This window comes from Tigriopus californicus, chromosome 3 (assembly GCF_007210705.1).
Source record: "Tigriopus californicus strain San Diego chromosome 3, Tcal_SD_v2.1, whole genome shotgun sequence".
NCBI classification, from domain to species: domain Eukaryota; kingdom Metazoa; phylum Arthropoda; class Copepoda; order Harpacticoida; family Harpacticidae; genus Tigriopus; species Tigriopus californicus.
Genome location: NC_081442.1, coordinates 7,360,953 through 7,381,943, shown reverse-complemented (window position 1 = coordinate 7,381,943; position 20,991 = coordinate 7,360,953). Strand labels below are relative to the sequence as shown.

Here is a 20,991-nt window from a genome sequence, read left to right as displayed (position 1 = left end):
GTCCATCGATGATTGTAAATGCATTCCTAGTTTAGTTTTCGCCTGGAAATAGCCGGAAAGGAAATTGCAGGAATAAACAAGTGATTTTGCCGAAGGATTATGATCGTGAAGGTACATTGTAAGTCATTGGCTTTTTTGAGTTGGCTAGCAATCATGAACCAGTCCATGATAAGTTTAACTGTACGGCCAAGGCGGATTATGGGTACAGCAGTACATTGTAAGTCATTGGCTTTTTTGAGTTGGCTAGCAATCATGAACCAGTCCATGATAAGTTTAAACTTAGTGGCAATTCCGACCTTTGGCTGATCTGTTCCCAACTAATCCAACCAACCAACCAACCATTGGAGTTGAATTACGTGGAGAAACCTCATCGAGAATTATATGCGTTTCAGCGTGATCATGATGGCATCGTGTCCAAATAAATTGGGTGAGGATGACTTCATGATCATGAGAGAATAATGCTTATGAATGACTATGATTGGACACACCGAGACTGAAAGAACCAAGAAGAAGACCCCTGTGACCTCTCAATCGACAAATAATGACCTTTGGATTGAGTTGGCTCGCTTACGAGGGCTCTTTAAATCGAAAAATAACCCCATCATCGACGACGTGAGATTTTGAATACTTATAGCAGGGCGGATATGTCTCCACCAGCGTGCCGATGAAATGCCTTAACCGACAATAGAACTCATCGTTTTGAGAGACAAGTGTCAACTTCGGTAATACTTGCAGTCTGGATATGGAGCTGGGCAAATGATTTTGTAATACTCAAGGTGGCATGAACTTTTTCCCGAAACAAGAAATAAGAAGAAAACCGTAGAAGAAGACAAATGCGAAGGTGTGATGAGCATCACTTCAATCATGCTGATCTCGCTTGTGAATAAGCACCCATCCATAGGTTTTTCTTAGATTTCATCCTCCCCCATGGCGTTTTGAAGCGGGGAGTCTCAGGAAATCCGACCAAGTCGTCGTGGGAGGCCTTCTCACTTGAGCCGCTCGCTACTCACTCACTCACTCACTCACTCACACACTCACTCACACACTCACTCACTCTCACCTGAGAGCACTTGCTGCTCAATGCTGCTCAATGCTGGCTTTGAATTGAAGATCTGAAGTCTGAACCCGCTGTTAGCTCATGCTCTCCCTCCCGCTCATAACATATAAAACCCAACCTCGTTTGTGGTGTGTCCATTACTTTACAGTGCGTTCGAACTAAACTAAACTCAGCTACGATCATTAAGAGAGGAATCGGTCATCGGTATACTAAATGGGCCATGGGATGTCTACGTCAATGCTCGAAAGCAGCTTCAGGGAAATTTAAAACTCATTCAATTTGTTGGAGCTACTATGCCGCGCTCAGCCACGCACATTTTAAATGCAACTAGCTGTATTTGACTTGCAGCCCTTATGGTATACAAACCACCCCAGAATTTACAACATATTATGTCTCGTGAAAATGATCTCGGTAGACAAAAAGGCGTTAATTGGACCCTATGAGGTAACAAAGACAAGATTTATTTTAGCATATGCTTCCATATCCATATTCAGCCTTGGTGGAACTGAATCAAGCGGTCTTCAAGTTATGACAATACGTTCCAAAAAAAATGTTTGCATGTGCCATCCTCCGTGTGCTCAGGCTTCCATGATGTCAATGAGCAAGTCTTGGTAGCTGATCTCAAATTTGCCCGTGGATGGATTTGTGCCACCAAAGCCCAAGCTATATTTGCCTTTAATGAAGTTCAATTGAAACATGGGCTTATCTTCCCAAGTGGTTCCCCAAGTGGATGCCTGAACGCTGGAAATTCATATTGAGTTTAGCAACTTCGACAGTTGTCAATGTGACTTATTAATTAACCTGCGGACTTACCAATCAAATAGACTGGTAGCCACCTGAGTCAAGATTGGAGGTAAATCAGGATCGCCTCGGCTTCCATAAAAGATGTCATCCGATGTTTCAGGATCCTGATTCGACTCGTTTCCATTCAAATCAGTCTTAAAGTCTGCAAAGATGATTGTATCCCACGATTCCAGATCAAATACATCTCCTTCTCGAAGGTAATCCACATACACAGTCTCAATGCCCCACTCTCTATGTATATGGAAAACATCAATCAGCTCCTCATTGATTGGAAGGATGGATGAAAAGGGTAATACATACGCACATATGTTACACCTATTACGTACCCATTGTTACTTTCCACCACACTCGAGGATCCCACATCCACAAGGAACACGCCATTTTCGCCCAAGATCTCACCGAAGCGATTCATACCCAAGAGGTCTGAGGTGATGATAAAGGCGGTATTTTCATCGATCCCCACTCCAAATTCAGTTCCATGATCTTGATTTCGAGTGTCAGACAAAAGCCGAATCATCCGCCCTTCTCGCCCTCTTTGACTATATGAACAAGGTAAAGATTTGTTTTAATTGATCACATTAAACATAACGATACAAATCGTTGACAATCACCTGAAATGAGTGTCAATGACTAGGTCTTTGGCCAACCCAAAACCACCATTTTGATCGTAAACGAGATCGTCCGCGTGTGGACTATCAGTGGCCGAGCCGTACTTTAAGGCATTGTAGCTCATACCACCATTGACCATTACGCCCCCGCTCATGACCGCTGCACCCGCACTTGTTCCACCCACAACGGCCGTGCCCTTTTCGTACAAACTCCGAATGGTCGCCATGACTGGAGTGTCTACCCGTTGGCCGCCATTGTTTTGAAAGAACAACGAGATCAGCCGCGATTGATCCCCACCACCAAAGAAAATCCCCGTTAATCCTTGCAACTGTTCAAAGAAACCGAGTGATTGAAACAGGTTCCCCAACAAATCGGTCGAGAATGAGAATGATAATGAGAGCAATAAAAACAAAGATATGGCAGGCTGCTTACCTCTGCCACCACACTTTCATCATTGGCTGCTTCTTCGTTCCCGATGTAAACGGGGATGAAATAAGTGGACTCTGCTCCATAAGCAAGAAATTGCTGAAGATAGAAGTCAGCACTGTCCAATGGATCAGCAGACGCTCCCGTTACAACGCCAATTCGAGCTTGTCCAGAGCCCCCAGACAATTCCACAAATTTTGAGTAGATCTCGTCGTTATCATCGGCCAGACCTCCACCGACCAAGAAGAGGGACCTGGCGTTGCCCGATCGAGATCCAGGGACCAACAATAGGCAAACCAATACCAAACCTTTCAACATGTGCAACATGATCATTCTTGCTCGTGCTCCCTACTAGATGCGAATTTGCGGATTTGATTTTCTCCATCTACACACTAATCTCATCGAACAAACAAAGTGATCGATGATTACTAATAGGCTTACTCAACCGCCCATTATCATCTTACTCTCACTGAGATGACGTCAACACATGGATGTGTGTTTTTTTCTAGTTTTCCTGACATCCGTTTATGCTCTTATTTGTTTTGTCTCAGTCAATTGATCGGAGAAGGCTTGGCTGACGTGTTTTCAATCTTTTTTTTCCTTTTCTTAGTTGTGAGCAATCAAATCGGTCTTTTATCCTAGGCCGGTGGGTATAAGCAGTCAAGTTCATTCGCATTCATTACATTCCCGACAGGCAGTGTAGGCTCTATTTTCCTGGTTCAGAACCAAGGTCTTGGGGCCAATTGCTCAACTAGGTATGTTGCGAGTTTGAAATGGTTGCAATCTACAATTTGCCACATTTTTTGAAACAAGACTACTTTCAAGGTTTTACCATGACAGAAAAATTTGCAAAATTTCTAACGGATGACCAAACGTTTCAAGATATTTCAAGATTTCTTTGAAATCAAAAGCCATGGTAATTCTCTCCTAGGCCTAGATTGGAACCAAAAATAAACGCCCTAAACCATGCAGGTTTCTAGATGAAATCTGGATACATCTCAGCTATTTCTCAGGAAGCAGAGACATGGGCTAAAAATGAAACTAGAATCCCAATACTTTTCCACTAACATCACCTGGTTTTGGGGCGGTAGTTTTCGTCAGTTGAGGCTCATCCACTGGTTTCGTAGCACCAATTTAGAACCGGCAACATCTGTTGTTCCAATGTCGCACTTTCAATATACGTATGTACATTTTTTTATCCAAGCCAAGCTCCTTACAATCCATCTACAATATACATGTTGTCTGAAAGGATATTTCAGTGCCCAAGCTTGCCAATAAGGTAGGCAAGTAAATACCTTTTTGAAAAAGGAAGATATCATCTGAGCGTACTTAGAACTGCCTTGCACTGTGCTGGGGCGAGTCCGGCCAATTTCTCCAAAATCGAGTAAAAGACTTGGGTGCACTTGGCCTCAAGTCCGGACTCGCCTCTGCACCACTCCAGACTTAGGCAACAATTTGTATTGATTCTGAGAAGTGTACAAACAAGTTTGTAAATTAATCTAAAATGTTTAATAAAAACAACAACTCTCAAATAACGGAAAGAAGTTATGCTTTAAAGAAGAATCTGAGACGATCCATTTAGTTCATAACAGATTATTGCTATAATTGCAGCAGACTATCCAATCGTTTTATGAAGAAATTCGACTTGGCCATCATCATGTAGCTGAATATGCGTACTTAATTTCAAAGACTTGTTTTTCTTGTGTTATTTTAAAGACAAAGTTGCCAATTTTAAAAGTATAGTAGCTTATCATTTTATCACTGACAGTCCAATCAAAGATAACAAGATCGTACTCTGACATACTTTATGACTTCTATAAATTTGAAACGATTACGCTGGATGTGATATGTTATTTCAATCAATATGGCTTGACCTTGTCGAAGCACTTGATCTGCGACATCTGCCTACAATTCATATTCCTATTTTCAATAGTGATGGGATCAAATAAATTTTCAAAATCAGGATCACCAGAAAGCTCAGAAACGCAAAGCACCGCCGTTTCCAACGTACCCTAAAAGTTTAGGTTTGACCAAAAAGGTAACCCTGGTTTGATAGAAGAAAAATCAGGGGTACTTTTTGTGACTAACTAACAGGTTTCCTATATTCACCCAGTAATGCCATAAGCCACTGAAAATGTAAATTCGTAGCCCTAGTTGCAACCTCCGTTTTTTGTCTGATTTTTGTTGGTTATTTGTCTGATCCCATCAGTAATTTTTTAGCATTGATGATGAAATACATTTGACGAAACGGTCAAATCATAAACGTTGTCTCTGCGCTAATTCACTTCGCCTCTGAAATGGTTATTCATAGCTTGATGGAAGCAAAGTCTGAATATCGCACTAAAAAACCCCCAGTGTCTGTCAATGGCTAACTAATTGTCTTGTTCTTCAAAATGCTTTTTTGTAAATCGTTTCTCCCCTCTATTACACGGAATCTAATCTCCAGAACTTTTGACATCAAACGTTCAAGTCCTTTTATTTGCTAACGTTTTCCTTTTGATTACTTTGCAACGTATGGATCAACACTCACGTATTTCTTTTGAGAGTACTTTACACTTCTTAAGGGCATGAATGTGCTCTCAAAATGCACGTTAAGCCTCTAAGGTCACTGCAATTGAGCCTAAAACCTGGGTAGGGACAAAACTCATGAATATGTTAGAAGATGTTCAGTATCACATATCCTTCGTGCCTTCCCTGAACACTAAACAGTTTCTCCACAAACAAGATCATTCTCATTCCTGTGATGTTCCTGGCAAAACATCTTTGGACTTGTTCGACCTTTGGTAAGCCTGCTGATAGCACATTCGAGATGTGGCTGAACAATCGACCTGTATGGTGAAACTATCTCTGGATTTAGACGTAGATGTCTACATGTTTGAAAAGCTTTACCCACCATGAGCTGAAGTAATTGAACTTTCCATCTCCCATGCTGACTATTCCTAAATCCAAGATAGAAAAGGCCAGCTGAATATCATTACCTCATTATACACTGAAAGATACGATTAATTTGGTACCTTGCCCAAAAATCCCAAAAAAAATTTTGCAAGACGAGTGGTTTGCATACTATATTCTGACAATGTAAAACCATCAATACTTTTCGACCACGTGATTGACTGGCTCTTTTGAGTCATTTGCTTCATAAAGAGACTTCTTCTCCTTTTCCTCGTAATGTGAATACGGCTTGGGTCCGATCAAACTGAGAAGAATGGGTAGGAATATCAAACCATGAAACAATCCAAAAAGAACCACCAGTAAAAATATCTGGAACAAACCAAGAAATCGATTAGTTAAATGGTTTGGCCTTTTTGATCAGCTATTATGGCACCAGCCAGCTTACCCGAAAGAATGAGCTAAAAACGTGTGAATCCGAGGCTACGAGGAGGATCAGAGCAATGAACGTGCTGATGCCCCCATTGAGAACTGCGGCTCCAATGTCGTGGAGGGTGTGCACGGCTCGTTCGTTCCGATCCCCTTTCACAGTCATGAATGTGTGGGCGATGTGGGCCGAATAATCTACGCATAGGCCAATCGATATAATCACGATGATGCTCGATACCACGTCGATGGTGAGTCCCCAGAAGTGCATAAAGCCTAAGACATCAACCTAAAAAACGGACCCGCATTCAAACGGAAGTCAAATATTTAGGTTATCTGCTTCGTAGGGTTATGGCCAGACAGGTTTAAACAGTAATCAACCCGAGATAGGTATGACTTACCAAAGTCATGACCACGCATAGCATGACGAGAATGCTAGCTTGAATATTGGCAAGGAGTATGAGGGTGGTGACAAAGATGCAAAGCATGGAAACGCCCAGATTACGATACAACTCAGACTCGATGACTTGATCGGTCTCCCAATTGGAGTATTCCATGGTCATGGCAAAAACGTTGGAGGAGAACTGTTGATCGCTGATCAATTCCTTCACTTTGGCCATGGCTTGAATTTTTTCGCCAGTGGCCTCGAATCGCTTGTGCGTAAAACTGAAGGTAACCATCTAAAAAAAGAGGGGTCCGAACATGATTGTGCAAACTTCGTCCACACAGGACGTTATACAACTGACTTTTAGCGGGGTGAGGGGCGAACCGCAAACGAGTTCCTCTACTGGATGGAAATTGGGTTGCCATCGAGAACCCAAGGGACTGGTGAGAAACTGGGATGTGAAATTGTTGAAATTTTCCGGGGTCAACACCTCACCCGGGATCCCCAATCCGTCATCACCGAATCCGATGTGGTGATTGACGTATTCCGCATAATCAGGGAACCAGGCATTGGTGCTGCGGACGATATCCGTTGATAGCGCCAAACTTTGAGCCAAGGCATCAATCTGATCCAATTCTTGGGGATAGTTGAGCTCCGTCATGTAAACGGTGACCAGTTCACCATCGGACGGAAAGAACTCGATTCTCGAATCGAACCATTTTCTTAAGTAAGAATCTGGAGGCAGAAACCAGACCGATTCAAAGCGAACTTGCAATTCCACCGTGCCCCAGATGCCAACGCCTAGTAAGGCTAATGTGACGACCCCAATGATCACCTGCGAACAAAATATTCAAGTGTTCAAGATCTGGATGTACAATATGAAGCCCTCCATGATTGAACCCAACTCACTTTGACAACCGGGATAGTAATGGCTCGCCCGATGAAACCAAAAATCCTTTGAGAGATTGGATCCTTTTTGTTCTCTTCAAAAATGAAACTTTTGTGTTTGAAGCAGAAGCACAATCCATTTCGACCTTGCTCAATTCTCCTTAAGTCGAGCGTTAGAGCAGCCACAAAAAATGTGGCTTGAAAGAAATAGACAGCGATAATCCCGACACCGCAGTATAAACAAAACGAGCGCAAGGCTGGCAAGGACTGCAAACAATGGGCAATTGAACAAAGTTGGTAATCTTAGGTAAGGTAGCCTTTGATTTGTTTTCTAATCTTTTGCTGTTAACCGTCACCTACCGTTGAAGAACCTACAATGAAGACCAAGAAATCGGTCAGAGATGTGACGGTGATTGCCACGCCTGCATGCTTCATGGTCAATCCAATCATTTTTACGGGATCGCTGAAATCCACTTCGGATGGTTTGAGATTGTCAAAGCATTGCATAATCACAAACATGTCGTCAATACCTTTCAGAGGAAACGAGATAATTGTGCGTATACAGTACGTATTTGTTTGTTTCAGTGTTCTAAAGATCTATAAGTTGCATACCGATGCCCAACATGAGGAACGGAATCACATTATGCATGGGCCCATAGAATAATCCGAAGGCCGAACAAAGGCCGTAAGTGACCAGGATTGTCAGTCCAATGGAGGCACACCCTACCAACGATAGAAGAGCCTAGACAAAGAAGAGCAAAACAATCAAGTTGGTCAGTCTTCAACGAGTCATTTGTTCAATGAACAACTAAACTGGCTTACCCTCGTTTCCACACAAGTAAATCCTCCTAACATGATCATGACGTAAATGAAGACAATGGTAAATCCGACGGGCATCATGAATGCATCACCGACGATCGTATCAGCCGCAATATCGTCATATCCTTTAGCTATATTGATGAATAAATCTCCTCCTAGCTCAGTCAGATTGGCACGTGCGTCTTCAAAGATGTCAAAAACGGCATTTTCAAAATCCAAAGACAGTTGATCAACCTGTAACAAGATCAGTCTTGGTCAATGTTTTGCGCTCAATCGACTTCAATGGTTTTTCGCTTTGGTTTTAGTCTTTTTATCACAATTGCCAACAAAATCAAGCCAACAGGAAACAAGTGAAAGGAATTTTAAAGAAATGGCTGACACAATATGTTTAACTTTTTTGCTTTCGTTTCATGCTTTTCTTTCATTTTATTTGGGTGCTCGATTGAAAGGTCTATTAACAGATGCATAGATTAGGTCATACTAAGTTTCTGTGTTGTTTGATATTGGCTGCATCGTCGTCAGTCATTTGACGGCACACGTTTTAGATGTGACTATCTAGAAATGACAATTAATGGTGAGGAAATATGGCTCCGTAGTAGTGTTAAGCTCGAGTCTAAGAAATGAGAAAGCATCGATCTCAAACCTCCAAGTTTTAACTCAAATGCATGATGTCCCTTTTAGATGTCTGTGATTGAAGACTATTGGTTTGTAAAATTCAAATTGTACTCCATTATTATTGACATTAGCCGAGCATTACTCAGATTTCAGCACAACATTCAACCCACGTCTGACTTGAAATTGGAATCGCCCACCTGCATCTATGGAACAAGAATTCCCAGCTGTTTTTGGACCTTTCACAACTATCATTCACTTACTGGCAGACCGGTTCCAGTGTCGGACGTGGAACCATCCAAGTTGTCAATATCCACTTGGCCGAGCCAAGTCATGGTAGCGGCCTTCGCCCCAATCACTTGACCTTGTTCATCCCGGACCAAGCTCAGCAATTCAGTCAAATCCAGTGGTCGATTCAGTGTGGTACTGCATTGCCAATTAGAAAAAAGGTCCAAAAGGCAAAAACAGAATTACGAATATGTCCTATAGGCTCTAACGGGGTAATTGAAAAAGTCCTGGTATCTTTGCTTACCTTATGGGCAGCTCTGCCCGGACCTTTTGAAGGATTTTCTCTTCGGTTAAGGCAAGATAGGTGGTTTCATTGTAGCCAAAAAGCTCCAAGACACTGGTTTCCAGACATCCCAAAGTAAGAGATTGGTTCACGATCTGGCAATAGAGCTCCGAGTCTAAACAAATACTTGGATCGTATTGATCGGAAAACGGATCGTTGCAAGGCGAAGAAGTCCCTTTTCCCTTGGTCTTTGAAGAGAAATCAAACTCCACTATGGGGATCCTAACAATAAGAATCGCGAATGAGTCCAAGAGTCCCAATCAATCTTTCACATGATTCGTACTTTTTACAAATGTCAGACCAAGATTTACCATCCTGCAAATCCACTTGGGCAACAGCTTCGTGAATGCGAAACATCTGCAAGTAAAACAAAGTGTGTCAACATGTAGATTGCCAATGGACTGGACTGCCTTTAATCGAAGATCAATGCAAGTTTGTCTCCTAACCTGGAGTAACACCTCTGGGGTCAATACATTGGGAGCTGTTATCAAGATATTGTTGAAACGCGTGTCTGGCGGGAAATTCCTTTGGAGCCATTCATTGTTGCGGACAAAATCCGAATTAGACGGCACCCACAATTTGAAAGCGTTGGTTTCCTCTGAGAACGAGATCAAACCTATACCACATAATCCAGAACCCAAGAGACAGCCTAAGATGAAGTACCAAGGGTATGTGGACACTTTCTTGCCATACCAATAAAAGAAGCTTTCGAAACCGCCCACTACGAAGCCGCTAAATTTATCTAAGAACCCCATCACGGGCACACTTTCACAGCTATTGTCGTATGAATAGGATACTGCTACTACAGAAGAAGTGGAAAATGAAGGGCGGCAAGTGGCTTATCTCTCAACACTATGTGAGATTGTAAGTGATGTAAGTGTCTTAACTTCATGGACACACAGATGCATTGGGCCCGATTACCTAAGCTCGCCAAAGCGCCTTGTAAAGTATGATTCAGGCTACAGTGCAAATCTTTGGAGAAAGAATGAGAGCCCGCGTTGCATCAATAACTATTACAAAGCCTGTTGGGTAGTGACAGGTCTATCACATTTTATAATATTTCTTATGGTCATTATCGCGAAATATGCAGACCGAATAAGCTACTGGAAATTAGGTCGTAAAAAGTTTGAGACCTTACATGCATACTTTTGATGTTGGGGAAGAACTAAAGTTGATCTTAACTTGAGGGGCCGAACATATTCAAAATATATGTAGAGGGTATTAATCTGAAAAGGAGAAAAATAGTTATTAGGGTATATCAAAGCAGGCTAGATATTTAAGATATGTCAAAAAACTAATCCTCGAAGACATTTTTTGTTTTATGCAAAGAACAGGAAAAAAAATGAAAATCTCCACCTACCAGTCGAGTTTTTTGGCAAGATTGTCGCCAAAACGGTTTTACGACCTAACTAATCCATAATGTCCTTACCAATAGCGTATCTCCTTTGTTATGACTGGGTTTAGGAGAAAAAGGTAATACCCAAAACCTAAGTTATCGACTATTTTTGTCAAATTTAGGACAACCTGGTTAAATCACCATTTTGAGGGCCTTTTTCTACCTTTTTGGCGTTTTCACAGTTAATTGATCAACATAGATCGATTTTGAATGTAGATTTGATTGTTGTGACAGTTTGCAGAATCATTTGGTCAATAATTGATCAAAAATGATAAGATATTTTGCGTTTACAAATTCGACCTTATTTGGTGCATTGTTCGTAACCAATTCTTGGAAAGCAACACCGTTCCAAAACGAATAAGACAACAACATTAACCCTCCCATTGACCAAGTTACTTTGGGGCTTGAAATCATTCGGCTGAAACTTAGGAAACGGCATAAAAAGGTGTCACCATTTTTTTTCTTTTTTTTGCGGATTTCCTTACCGCTTCCGGGTTTGGAATCCCAGCAGTTCAAGACGAGAAGATTTTTTATTTTACTTGACTTTTATTTATATATATTATTTGATCGACCAACGAATTGGAGTTGGCTGATCTGGCTAATCCTTGAATATAAGATTGATCCGGAATTTTAGTCAAAAACTTGTCCAAGTCTGACTTAAATCTTGCTACTGGATCAACGCTAACATAAGCCCTACGAATATTTGAGGGCAGCAAATTGAACAATGAAGGAGCCCGAGAAAGAAGAGAGTTGAGTTGGACTTCATTTTTTTAACTAGCCTGGATTCTCGAGGGCTTGAAGGTGCTCTCAAAACGTACATTAAGCCTCGACGGTCACTATAATTGACCCTAAATCCTGGGTTGGGACAAAGCTCATGGATACTTTTGAAGACGTACAGTATCAGATACTTTTCGTACCTTCTCTGAACACTGTACAGTCCCAACTTTTTTAGCCTCTCCCAATATGAGCGCTCTCTCAATCCTGTGATGTTCCTAGTGAAACATCTTTGGACTTGTTCGACCTTTTGCAAACCTGCTCAACTCATTGGAGCCCAAATGGGTGAAGCATATTCAAGATGTGGCAGGACAATCGACTTGTACAGAGTTAGCATCGTTGATACTATCTCTGGACTTAAACGTGCGATATATCCAACCACATGTTTGAAAAGCTTTACCCACCTTCAGCAGGATATGCTCATCGAACTTTCCATTATTTTGGAGGACTACACCTAGATCTTTCATAGATGAGACCTGCTCAATATCTTTACCTCCATTATCTACGAGTGGAGTATTTAAAGGAGTTGACCCAAATGTCATTGAGCAGAATTTCATTCCATTCAGTGCCATGTTACTCGCAGCAACCCAGGAGTAGATTTGGTCTAAGACCTTTAACAGACAACCAGAGTTCTGACCATTCCTACCAACTACCAATTTTGTATCATCAGCATAAGAAGAGATACTGACATTACTACTACTAAGCTTCTGAAGCGGAGCAATGAAGATAATGAAAAGGAGAGGACCCAAAATGGAGCCTTAGAGACACCCGACTTAAACTCAGGTACCTCACTAAGGGATCCCTCAACCTTAACTAATTGTTTCCTACCATAAATGGAACTTCTTAGCCAATTGAGAACCTTGCCTTGGATCCCAATCTCATGGAGCCTCCATGATCTACCTTGGCAAAGGCCTTGGCAAAGTCGAGATAAACTACATCAACTGATTCATGGCTCTCCAGTCCCTCAATGACCTGCTCTACATATATGTTCAATCAGTTGGGTAACCGTGCTAAAATGTGCTCGGAACCCATTCTGGCTAGAAGGAAGGACTTCATGAATATCAAGAAATTCAACAAGTTTGAAATTCACGATCTTCTCAAACACCTTCACAATATTCGAAGTGAGAGAAATCGGCTTATAGTTACAGGGGAGTGACTCATCTCCCCCTTTGAAAATTGGTACAATATGAGCTACCTTCAGAGAAGAGGGGAACTTGCCCTGGTCCAAGATGCAACGCATCAAGTACGAGAAAACAGGAGCAAGAACCTGTGAGCATCTCATCAGAAACTGAGATGTCACTCCATCAGGGCCAGGGGAGCTCGAGAGTCTCAAGTCCCTGATGGCCCTCTAAAGCATCCTGATCTGTGACTACAAGATCATCTAAATGCTCAGCTTGACAAGCCTTGCCAGTCCCAACAAACTCATCAATAGAGCAATGGACTGTTGCTCCTAAACTCAGTGGAGTTGAAAACACACTAGAGAACTGATCTCCAAGTATGTTGGCCATAGTCCCTACATTGTCTATGGGCTCCCCATCGACCTCAAAAGGCCCTACAGGGTGTTTGATCTTTCTCTTAGAGTTTCGCGTAAGTGAAAACGCTTCGGATTCGACCTCACTCTTGAACAACTCTACTTTCCTTGTTCAACTGATCTGTCTCAATGGAGGCCTTAATTCTACCTTGGATTAAATCCAACTTTCTTTGAAGGCTAGCCACAACTACTGGATTCAAAGTGCTCTGGAGCATTTTTGCTAATTTGCAACTCCTTTTAAGCAATTGCTTCCTATACTTCGGAATTTTAGACTCTGCCCCGCCTTGCGCAACACATTCAGAGGTTGCTAGAGTGGAACAGACGTCCTCAAAAACTAGAATCATTTTGTCTAAGGCTACATCTATGGACGATTCCTTTTTCAGCATTGAAATGAGGTCAAGCTCCCCTAACCTTTCTTTAATCAACGGCCATGTTCATCTTTGAATTTGAACTTAGGCAGACCGACCTTTTTGGCCGGTCTTACTCTAAAGCACGCCGGCTTTTGAGTAATGGCCGACCCTATCTCAAGAACATGATGATCTGACAGATTACTAGGCTTCAAAAGGCATTGTGGTATGGACACAATTTGATAGTGCGTTCACTGATTAACACCAAACATGCTCATTTAGTAGGGTTTTGTAACACAACTCGCTCAAAATCACTGAATTATTGAAAATTCAATGGGCGAATGGTGCGAGATGACTATGATGTTTGTCTTAGTTCTCTCTCCTCAAAATGCCCAAAATCAGGGTGCCTCATTACATTTTCCCCTGAATTTCCTTTACTTGACATCCCCTATAGGGCATAAATAATTTCTGATTGTAGAGGCGCTGCTTTCCATCAGCTGGAGTTGCACTGTCCATTGGTTACCGATGATTCAGTTGCAGTAAAAAACACAACAAATTTTTACTCTTCTATGCTTAGTCCTTCCCACATGCATAATTACAATGAGGAATGATATTTAAAGGTTAGGTGATTCCTTTTTTTTCTTACCGCGGGGAGATGAAATAGCGTCACAGGGCCGGTCGGGCACTCTTTGGCAGCTTGGACAAGCTTGGGCCGTTACGTGTTTTTTTGTCTTTTTTAGCACTACCGTGACCTTAACCATGAATGTAATCGTTTTGAATCAAACGATGAACTCTTTGGCACACTTTTCATCCAAAAAAGGATTTTTTACTTGCCTGAAAAAAATATTAGCGTCAAGTACGATAAACTTGTTGAATTGACGGAACTGATTATCAGAGCCGGCCATTAGATTTAACGACATAAACTCAAAAAGCAGACATTTGGCTCATTGATGAGTAACTGATATATTTTTATTGAAACATGTGCCAAAGAGAATTATGAATGTCTATTTAGGAACAAAAGGTTTGAATTTGAATTTTCGCTTTCGCTTTGATTCGCTTTCGCTTTCATCCTATAGACTGAAACTTTTGCCTTGGTCATACTGTGCAATACCTTCGGGATGTATACGTGTATGTAGGAGGGTGAATGCCCATTGCCACAAGAACATCGTTCCCGCCTCATGTTGAACATCCAAATGATGAGATGGGAGGCTGATGATAGGATAGGCGTCAGCTGTCGACTGGACGCCCGGCGAGCCCATTCGATCGGCTCCAGGGTCAGTTTGGAGTCCTAAAGTAAGGTCAGTCTTCTCACCCAAATGTTGGAGTTAGTTAGAGCAAGATGATGAGACTCTCGCATATGTATGCTGGCCCTGTTGAGACTCTTGGGAGTCATGTTTGGCCAATTATGGCGAGTTATGCGATCCTGGCCTAACATGAGGGCGGTCCTCCTGGCAAACCTGAGACAGCTGATTGCTGATCAATTCACCAGTTCCATTGGGTCAGAGACCGTCAGAGACTTCAGAGACTGAAAGCGAGCAAAGCCCAAACAGCAGACAGCGTAGTTCCATTCCATGATGCATGCAGGAGCCAGCCAGCCAGCCAGCCAGCCAGCACTCAACGTTAAGCGTTAAGGAAGCATTCATTAAGCACCAAAGCAGAGTGGCAGCCTAGCCCTTGATTACCTCCTCGAGCCTCCATTCCTCCATCCACGCCATCTACGCCATCTACGCCATCTACGCCATCTACGCCATCCATTCATCCATTGCCAAGTTAGCCTCGATCTTCGACGTCTCAGGGCCATCCTTATCCTCATCGTTATCCACCCGTGGTCTGTTCGTGGCCTACCCCTGCCCGCCATCTACGTCGCCATTGCCCGGATCTGGCCAGCCATCTGACTCGCCTGGTCTGCCACAGTGGCCTAGATCGCCTCTGTCCCGTCTTGATTGGCGCTCGTCGTGCTTGGATTGGGTGGGACCGGCCAAGATGCTGATTGAGAATCCGGACTTGCTCAAATCGTGGTTGACCTCTTGTCTGGATCCATTGTAAGTTTCCGGGTTCGGGGCTCCATTTCATGGAGCGAGTCAGACAAGTTGAGCTCAATCGTAGGGTCATGCTAGGTACGCGCCCCCAGGCAGGCGGGGAGGGGCCGTAATTGTCAACGATCTTATTGGGGCGTACCTGATACTCCCTGCCCCACTAAGACTAAAGACACCCGGCTGAGTCTCTCATCCGACCAGAGAGGGGTCCGAACCAGGCGGGTTGGGTGGGTGGATCGGATTTTCCAAAATTGTCATCAAATCATGTAGGCTTTTCTTAAAGTTGATGATATTAGTTCTCGCTTTAGGGTAGGTCAGGTTTGATTTCAGTTGGGTTCATTTTTTCCAAGGAATAGGGCATGAATTTGAAGGTTTAGGTGATAACAGAAGACTTACCGCCAGCGGCGAAAAAATTTGCCGCTCCAGATAGTCGGAGCCGGAGATGAACAGGTCAGTTAATTTAACAACTTTAACCGTGACATGAGGAAATACGGTTGGTGGGCAAGATTGATACTTTTGAATGGAAGATGGGCCTAGGTGTTTGGATTCAAAGTTATTACATTCATGAATCAGGCCTTGGGAGTATTCAAAGAAAAACAGCAAAAACAAGTAACGGCCATGACTAGTCTCAGTTGGCATTACTGCCCAAACAGCCCATGACACCGCTGGCGGAAAAAAGATAATATAATCACCTTAACCTTCAAAATCATTCATTAGTGGTAGAAGACTAATGGTAATTGGTACAGCTTAACGCCCACCGGTCGATATTTCCTTCACATGTGCTCGGTTTTCATAGATGCGATGCGGACCCGGCAGCCTTGGCCAAATACGTGTTGGCCTTAATCAAGAAGGACAAACCGGAAAAAGAGCTCCGACAATCCATGCAAGCCCAGATGGAGGTGTTCCTTCAAAATGAAACGCCCGGATTCATCGATCTTCTGTTTGAGACGGTGGAGAATGGGCGGTATCTGCAGCACACGCCTACTACCCCTGAGAAACCCACCCCCATCGTCAAGTCCGAGTTGCCGGACCCGAATGATGAACCGCCCGCCGATGGCGTGGCGGATAGCACCACTCCCACGCGTTTACCCGCCTCTGAGGTAACTCATCCGGATCATGAAGCACCCGTTCAAGCCGGCCAGCGCAGTCCTTCCTCCGAATTCATGAAAAACCGAATCCGCGTCCGAAGGCGCTCTTCTCGCTCGCCCGTATCCGCTCATCGGCGACGCAACTCGTCGCGGAATCGCTATCGCTCTCGTTCATCGCGCTCCCGATCCCCGCCGACGTCGGGCCATTACCGGCCCACTCGATCTTCGCGATCCCGGTCGCCGTATCGCCGTACTAGTCGACCCCACCGTCCCCGCTCCTTCTCACCTCCTAACAATGCCCCTGAAGACGAAGGACCCTCGCCCTATCTTCCCAGCACTACTGCCAAGCGTCCGCGTTGTCGGGACTACGACGAGAAGGGTTTCTGTATGCGAGGTGATATGTGCAAGTTCGATCACGGCAATGATGCGGTAGTGCTGGAAGACACCGTCGTGCCCGGCGCCTCATCGGGAGTACCGGCCTATCAGCCGTCTAGCGTGACCTCGGTGTACGCCGAGCCGTACGTGCCCACCGGTCATCCGCCTGTGTCTCTCCCACCTCTCCATATTCCGCCACCGGGATACAACCCCGGTGGTAACGCCCGTAAACGTGGACTAGACGATCACCATACGGCTTATCCGCCCGCCAAACAAAGCGTGCACGACCGCTTGGGCGCATACAATCGCGCTCATCGAGGGGGTCGAGGCTCACGAGGTCGGGGTGGGCGGGGAGGTGGCGTGCACCACGTTGGCAGCGGGGGCAGCGGGTCAACTCAAATTGCAGTCCGCAATATCCCACCCGAGATGAACAACATTGCTCATCTGAACAATCATTTTGCTCGTTTCGGCTCGCTGGTCAATATTCAGGTGCAATTTGAGGATGATCCGGGCTCTGCTTTGGTAACGTTCTCCAATCCGGAAGATGCGGGCACGGCGTACAATAGTCCTGACGCTGTGCTCTCCAATCGGTTCATCAAAATGCATTTTTATTACAACCGCGACGAGGGCCATAAGTTTGGCGGACATAAGTCCAATCCACGACAGGAAGTACAAGTCGAAGAGCCGGAGAAGACACCCGAAGAAATTGAAGCTCAAGAAAAGCGAAAAGCCGAGGAAAAAGCAGCGGTAAGCATTTGGATCACGATAGAATGTGTGATTGACTTGACAGTGATAACCAACCGTGTTCTTTTTCCCTCTGATTAGGCCATTGCTGCAGTTAAAAAGAACCAAGAGATGCTCGAACAAAAGACACGCCTCAAACGAGAGCAAGAGGAAAAGCAAAAAGAGAACTACAAGAAAGTAATTGAACTTCACAAAAGCAAACAAGACCTCCTTCAAAAACTTATCAATGAGCAAAAGAACGTGATTGAAACCATAGAGAGCAAGAAAGGCTCTCTCAAGCCTGAAGAGAAGGCCTCCATGATGGCTGTTGTGAAACAGTTGAGTGCTTCGATCGAAAAGGCTCGAGAAGATGTGAAGCAAATGATGCAAGTGGTGTCTCCTCGCAAAGGACCAGGAGAGGTATTCCATAGCTGATGATAGCAAATCTGTGCTGTCCCAACTTCGAGTGCACTTTTGAGTAATGAGCCAAAATGAGCTCTTTCTAATGATTTGACTCGTACTTGCAGCTTCAAAAAGCCTTGTTGGATGCTGAATTGGAGTTGTTCCAGGCCCAACAAGACGGCTCCGAGTCCGTAGAATCCATTCAAAGACGAGTCAATCAATTGCGGGTGGAATCTGCCAAAACTGGAAACCTACCCACTTCTCATTCTCACAGAGGTGGAATGCGAGGAGGATTTCGAGGACGTGTGCGAGGTTACTTTGCGCCGAGATTTCGAGGAGGTCGAGGTCGAGGTCGTGGAGCTCGTGGTTTCATGGGGGCTGGGGTAACTACGGTTGATCGAAGGCCAACCAAGATTCAAGTCTCGGGTTACGAAATCGATGAAAAGGACGTCGCCGTCGACCATTTCAGGGTAAGGTTTTTTTCTTATTTTTAAAAAGAAAACTCTTTACCCATCGATGTACAAATATGTTTCAGAAATTTGGCGAAGTGATTGCATTGTCTGACGAAGAAGGCGACGATCACTTCACTGTTCAGTACAAAACTCGACGCGAAGCGGAAATGGCCTTCAAAAATGGCAAATACTTTGGTGACAAAGAGCTGAGTCTCTCATGGTAAGAACGCGTTCGTTATGTTTTTAATCCTTATTCTTTGGGTCAAAAGCTTCTAGTTAATAGATTGCTTCTTGCAAATGCCTGATTTGTGGTCCACCATGCAATGAGTGCATTATTTGTGTATTGTAGGAGTGCTAATCCCGTTCCTGACGAGCTAAGTTCGGAAGTGGTGTCCAACCATGAATCAGTGGTGGAAAGTGATGCCGCCGACTTGGACCACGAAGATGGGTATACGCCGTTGGATCCTCATTATTTGCCGCCAGGATTGGATGATCATCAAGCCGTCAAAGCCGGTGGAGGAACTCATCACGGGTCTAAAGACGACGATGATTTGGATGACGCACAGAAGACCGAGGTAAATATTACAAAGGATTGGTGCTTTCAACTCAAACCATTTGGGTATTTAACATGAACTCGATCATTTCTTATCATGTCTCTAGTATACTGCCGAGGAGGCCGACCAATTGTTGTATGCCGAGGAAGAGGAAGACGAAGAGGACGAGGAAGCCGAAGATGACCGATCGTGGAAGCGATAAGCAACACTTAATGGATGGATGATAAATACACAACACATCATCTTGTGGGCTGGAAATGCAACCGAGGACTTCTTGCTATCTCATTTCATATTTAAAATATTTTGTTCGTACCTATGTGTGAGAAACAAAAAGAGGCAAAAAAATACAAACTTCCCGCCCAACATGTTGCTAAAGTTGGTACAGATCCGGATGATGATAAAAGAGCCCACATATCCTTTTAGGCCAAAACTCAATGTTGCAAAATAAGCAAACAGATATATTTGAAAAAATCAAACATCAATCTATTCTGTACCAACTTGGAGAAAACACCAAACAAACAAAATGCATCCTTTTGAGAGATATTATTCAAGCAAAAAAAGCATCTGAGTGAAATACAAGCTATAACGATTCGGCCGAAGGAGACAACAAATCGTTGACGCTCAGCAGTCTCCCTTGATATCGTTGCAGAAGCGTAACTCCATTCCAACAGAGAAGACGACGAGCCTTTCCTAAACGTCATCATGAGCTCTGGTCAAGAAAGCTTCCTCAAGTTTAACACCCTGTCTTGCGTGGCGGGTCTTTGTGTGAATCACGTGACTACGGTCGAGCTCCGCAATGATTCGCATGTCACAGGACTTGTCAAGGAGGTAAGAAAGCATGTCACATTTACATGGAACCATACTCGCTATTATTGTGTCTCATACAAATTACCTCGGTCTTTGCTTGGGCTACAATAGTAAGTCAAAAATAGTAAGTCGATTATGTTAGAACCTGGTAAGCTCTTTTGGTACAGGTTGACGGATTTATGAACGTGGTCATGGATGATGTGGAGTTCGTGGACCCTCGGCATAATCGGATGAAGTTTTCCACTTTCTTTGTTCAAAACCGGCTTGTTCGGTACATTCATATTCCCAAGGAGATCGACATTGTCGCCGCGTTACCCAAAGTACTGGAACGAAGGAAACGAACGAAAGGTAGGATCCGGCACTTGTCGAATTCATCAATCCGCTTGTCAACCGTTGTTTGTTAACAGCCAAATCTTTTGCTCCAGGCCCGCCCGATCCATCGGATCCGGCACAAAAACTGAGTGGAGCCCGGAAGAAGATCATGAAAATTCGAGAACAAAGGCGCAACGAAGATCTGATCAATGCCATGAAAATGTGTGAAAACAAAGATGCTGCCAAATGATGTGTGAAGTGACTGCTCGAAGCATCAACACTTATCAAAATTTGTAGATATTTAATAAATGAAAGCACACTTATTAAATGGAAAGACTGTACTTTATCCAAGTGGTATAATAAGATAAGCTAATGAAAGTCCTACCAAAGGTTATTCTTGTATGTAGTGGGGATAGTTGCGAAACATCTGTGGAGTTAAGTCGTATTCATATCATTTCGCTTGTGAATTTGCTTATAAGGGATAATCTGCTCCCCTCCCCCCCCGAAAAAAAGAAACCGGTGGCTGGCTCTGGGAGGCACAGCAGGATAGGATGTGTACTACAAGTGTTCGGACATTTAGGCAAGCGCTGGTACCAGCAAACAACAAACAAACTTGCCTGCCAATGCCAGTGATGCAAAATTGGCGTTTCAAACTGGTTTTATCGAAGCTGACCTTTCCTCACATAGCAATGCGAAAGAAGGGTCAGC

The 20,991-nt window shown here is 43.7% G+C and overlaps 4 protein-coding genes across 7 annotated transcripts; 2 read left to right on the top strand and 2 right to left on the bottom strand.

Moving 5' to 3' along the window:
* Positions 1-1,497: 1,497 nt before the first annotated feature.
* Positions 1,498-3,279, bottom strand: LOC131878120 (cyanophycinase-like). The gene is made up of 5 exons (XM_059224020.1): positions 2,903-3,279; positions 2,473-2,798; positions 2,188-2,400; positions 1,871-2,092; positions 1,498-1,798 (listed from the first exon to the last, which is right to left on the bottom strand). The coding sequence occupies exons 1-5, from the start codon at positions 3,227-3,229 to the stop codon at positions 1,636-1,638; spliced, it is 1,251 nt and encodes a 416-aa protein (XP_059080003.1). The 5' UTR covers positions 3,230-3,279; the 3' UTR covers positions 1,498-1,635.
* A 2,655-nt stretch (positions 3,280-5,934) lies between these two features.
* On the bottom strand, positions 5,935-10,657 carry LOC131878195 (NPC1-like intracellular cholesterol transporter 1). Of its 4 annotated transcripts, none has more exons than XM_059224109.1 (13): positions 10,150-10,657; positions 9,933-10,084; positions 9,770-9,843; positions 9,448-9,708; positions 9,179-9,341; positions 8,307-8,537; positions 8,097-8,226; positions 7,845-8,014; positions 7,506-7,751; positions 6,958-7,431; positions 6,613-6,891; positions 6,234-6,500; positions 5,935-6,157 (listed from the first exon to the last, which is right to left on the bottom strand). In XM_059224109.1, the coding sequence occupies exons 1-13, from the start codon at positions 10,175-10,177 to the stop codon at positions 5,984-5,986; spliced, it is 2,649 nt and encodes an 882-aa protein (XP_059080092.1). In that variant the 5' UTR covers positions 10,178-10,657; the 3' UTR covers positions 5,935-5,983. The 4 variants fall into 4 exon arrangements, with proteins under 4 accessions (XP_059080092.1, XP_059080094.1, XP_059080093.1 ...); XM_059224111.1 differs by having other exon boundaries at positions 9,933-10,102; positions 10,180-10,657; XM_059224110.1 differs by having other exon boundaries at positions 10,180-10,657.
* A 4,355-nt stretch (positions 10,658-15,012) lies between these two features.
* On the top strand, positions 15,013-19,527 carry LOC131877723 (zinc finger protein swm-like). Its single transcript, XM_059223483.1, has 7 exons — positions 15,013-15,576; positions 16,367-17,780; positions 17,859-18,176; positions 18,284-18,628; positions 18,694-18,830; positions 18,960-19,185; positions 19,271-19,527. The coding sequence occupies exons 1-7, from the start codon at positions 15,518-15,520 to the stop codon at positions 19,364-19,366; spliced, it is 2,595 nt and encodes an 864-aa protein (XP_059079466.1). The 5' UTR covers positions 15,013-15,517; the 3' UTR covers positions 19,367-19,527.
* A 151-nt stretch (positions 19,528-19,678) lies between these two features.
* On the top strand, positions 19,679-20,627 carry LOC131877725 (U7 snRNA-associated Sm-like protein LSm10). Its single transcript, XM_059223484.1, has 3 exons — positions 19,679-19,992; positions 20,139-20,319; positions 20,397-20,627. The coding sequence occupies exons 1-3, from the start codon at positions 19,867-19,869 to the stop codon at positions 20,531-20,533; spliced, it is 444 nt and encodes a 147-aa protein (XP_059079467.1). The 5' UTR covers positions 19,679-19,866; the 3' UTR covers positions 20,534-20,627.
* The last annotated feature ends 364 nt before the right edge of the window (positions 20,628-20,991 follow it).

Coding starts and splice junctions, on each gene's coding strand:
- LOC131878195 (XM_059224108.1), bottom strand. CDS start 10,241: ATGGGGTTCTTAGATAAATTTAGCGGCTTCGTAGTGGGCGGTTTCGAA. Junction 8,227..8,306: donor TTACTTGTGTGGAAACGAGG/GTAAGCCAGTTT, acceptor TTCTTTGTCTAG/GCTCTTCTATCGTTGGTAGG. Junction 7,752..7,844: donor TCATTGTAGGTTCTTCAACG/GTAGGTGACGGT, acceptor CATTGTTTGCAG/TCCTTGCCAGCCTTGCGCTC.
- LOC131877723 (XM_059223483.1), top strand. CDS start 15,518: ATGCTGATTGAGAATCCGGACTTGCTCAAATCGTGGTTGACCTCTTGT. Junction 15,577..16,366: donor ACCTCTTGTCTGGATCCATT/GTAAGTTTCCGG, acceptor CGGTTTTCATAG/ATGCGATGCGGACCCGGCAG. Junction 18,177..18,283: donor CTCGCAAAGGACCAGGAGAG/GTATTCCATAGC, acceptor TCGTACTTGCAG/CTTCAAAAAGCCTTGTTGGA.
- LOC131877725 (XM_059223484.1), top strand. CDS start 19,867: ATGAGCTCTGGTCAAGAAAGCTTCCTCAAGTTTAACACCCTGTCTTGC. Junction 19,993..20,138: donor TCACAGGACTTGTCAAGGAG/GTAAGAAAGCAT, acceptor CTTTTGGTACAG/GTTGACGGATTTATGAACGT. Junction 20,320..20,396: donor ACGAAGGAAACGAACGAAAG/GTAGGATCCGGC, acceptor CTTTTGCTCCAG/GCCCGCCCGATCCATCGGAT.
- LOC131878120 (XM_059224020.1), bottom strand. CDS start 3,229: ATGATCATGTTGCACATGTTGAAAGGTTTGGTATTGGTTTGCCTATTG. Junction 2,799..2,902: donor ATGAAAGTGTGGTGGCAGAG/GTAAGCAGCCTG, acceptor TTCTTTGAACAG/TTGCAAGGATTAACGGGGAT. Junction 1,799..1,870: donor GCTACCAGTCTATTTGATTG/GTAAGTCCGCAG, acceptor ATGAATTTCCAG/CGTTCAGGCATCCACTTGGG.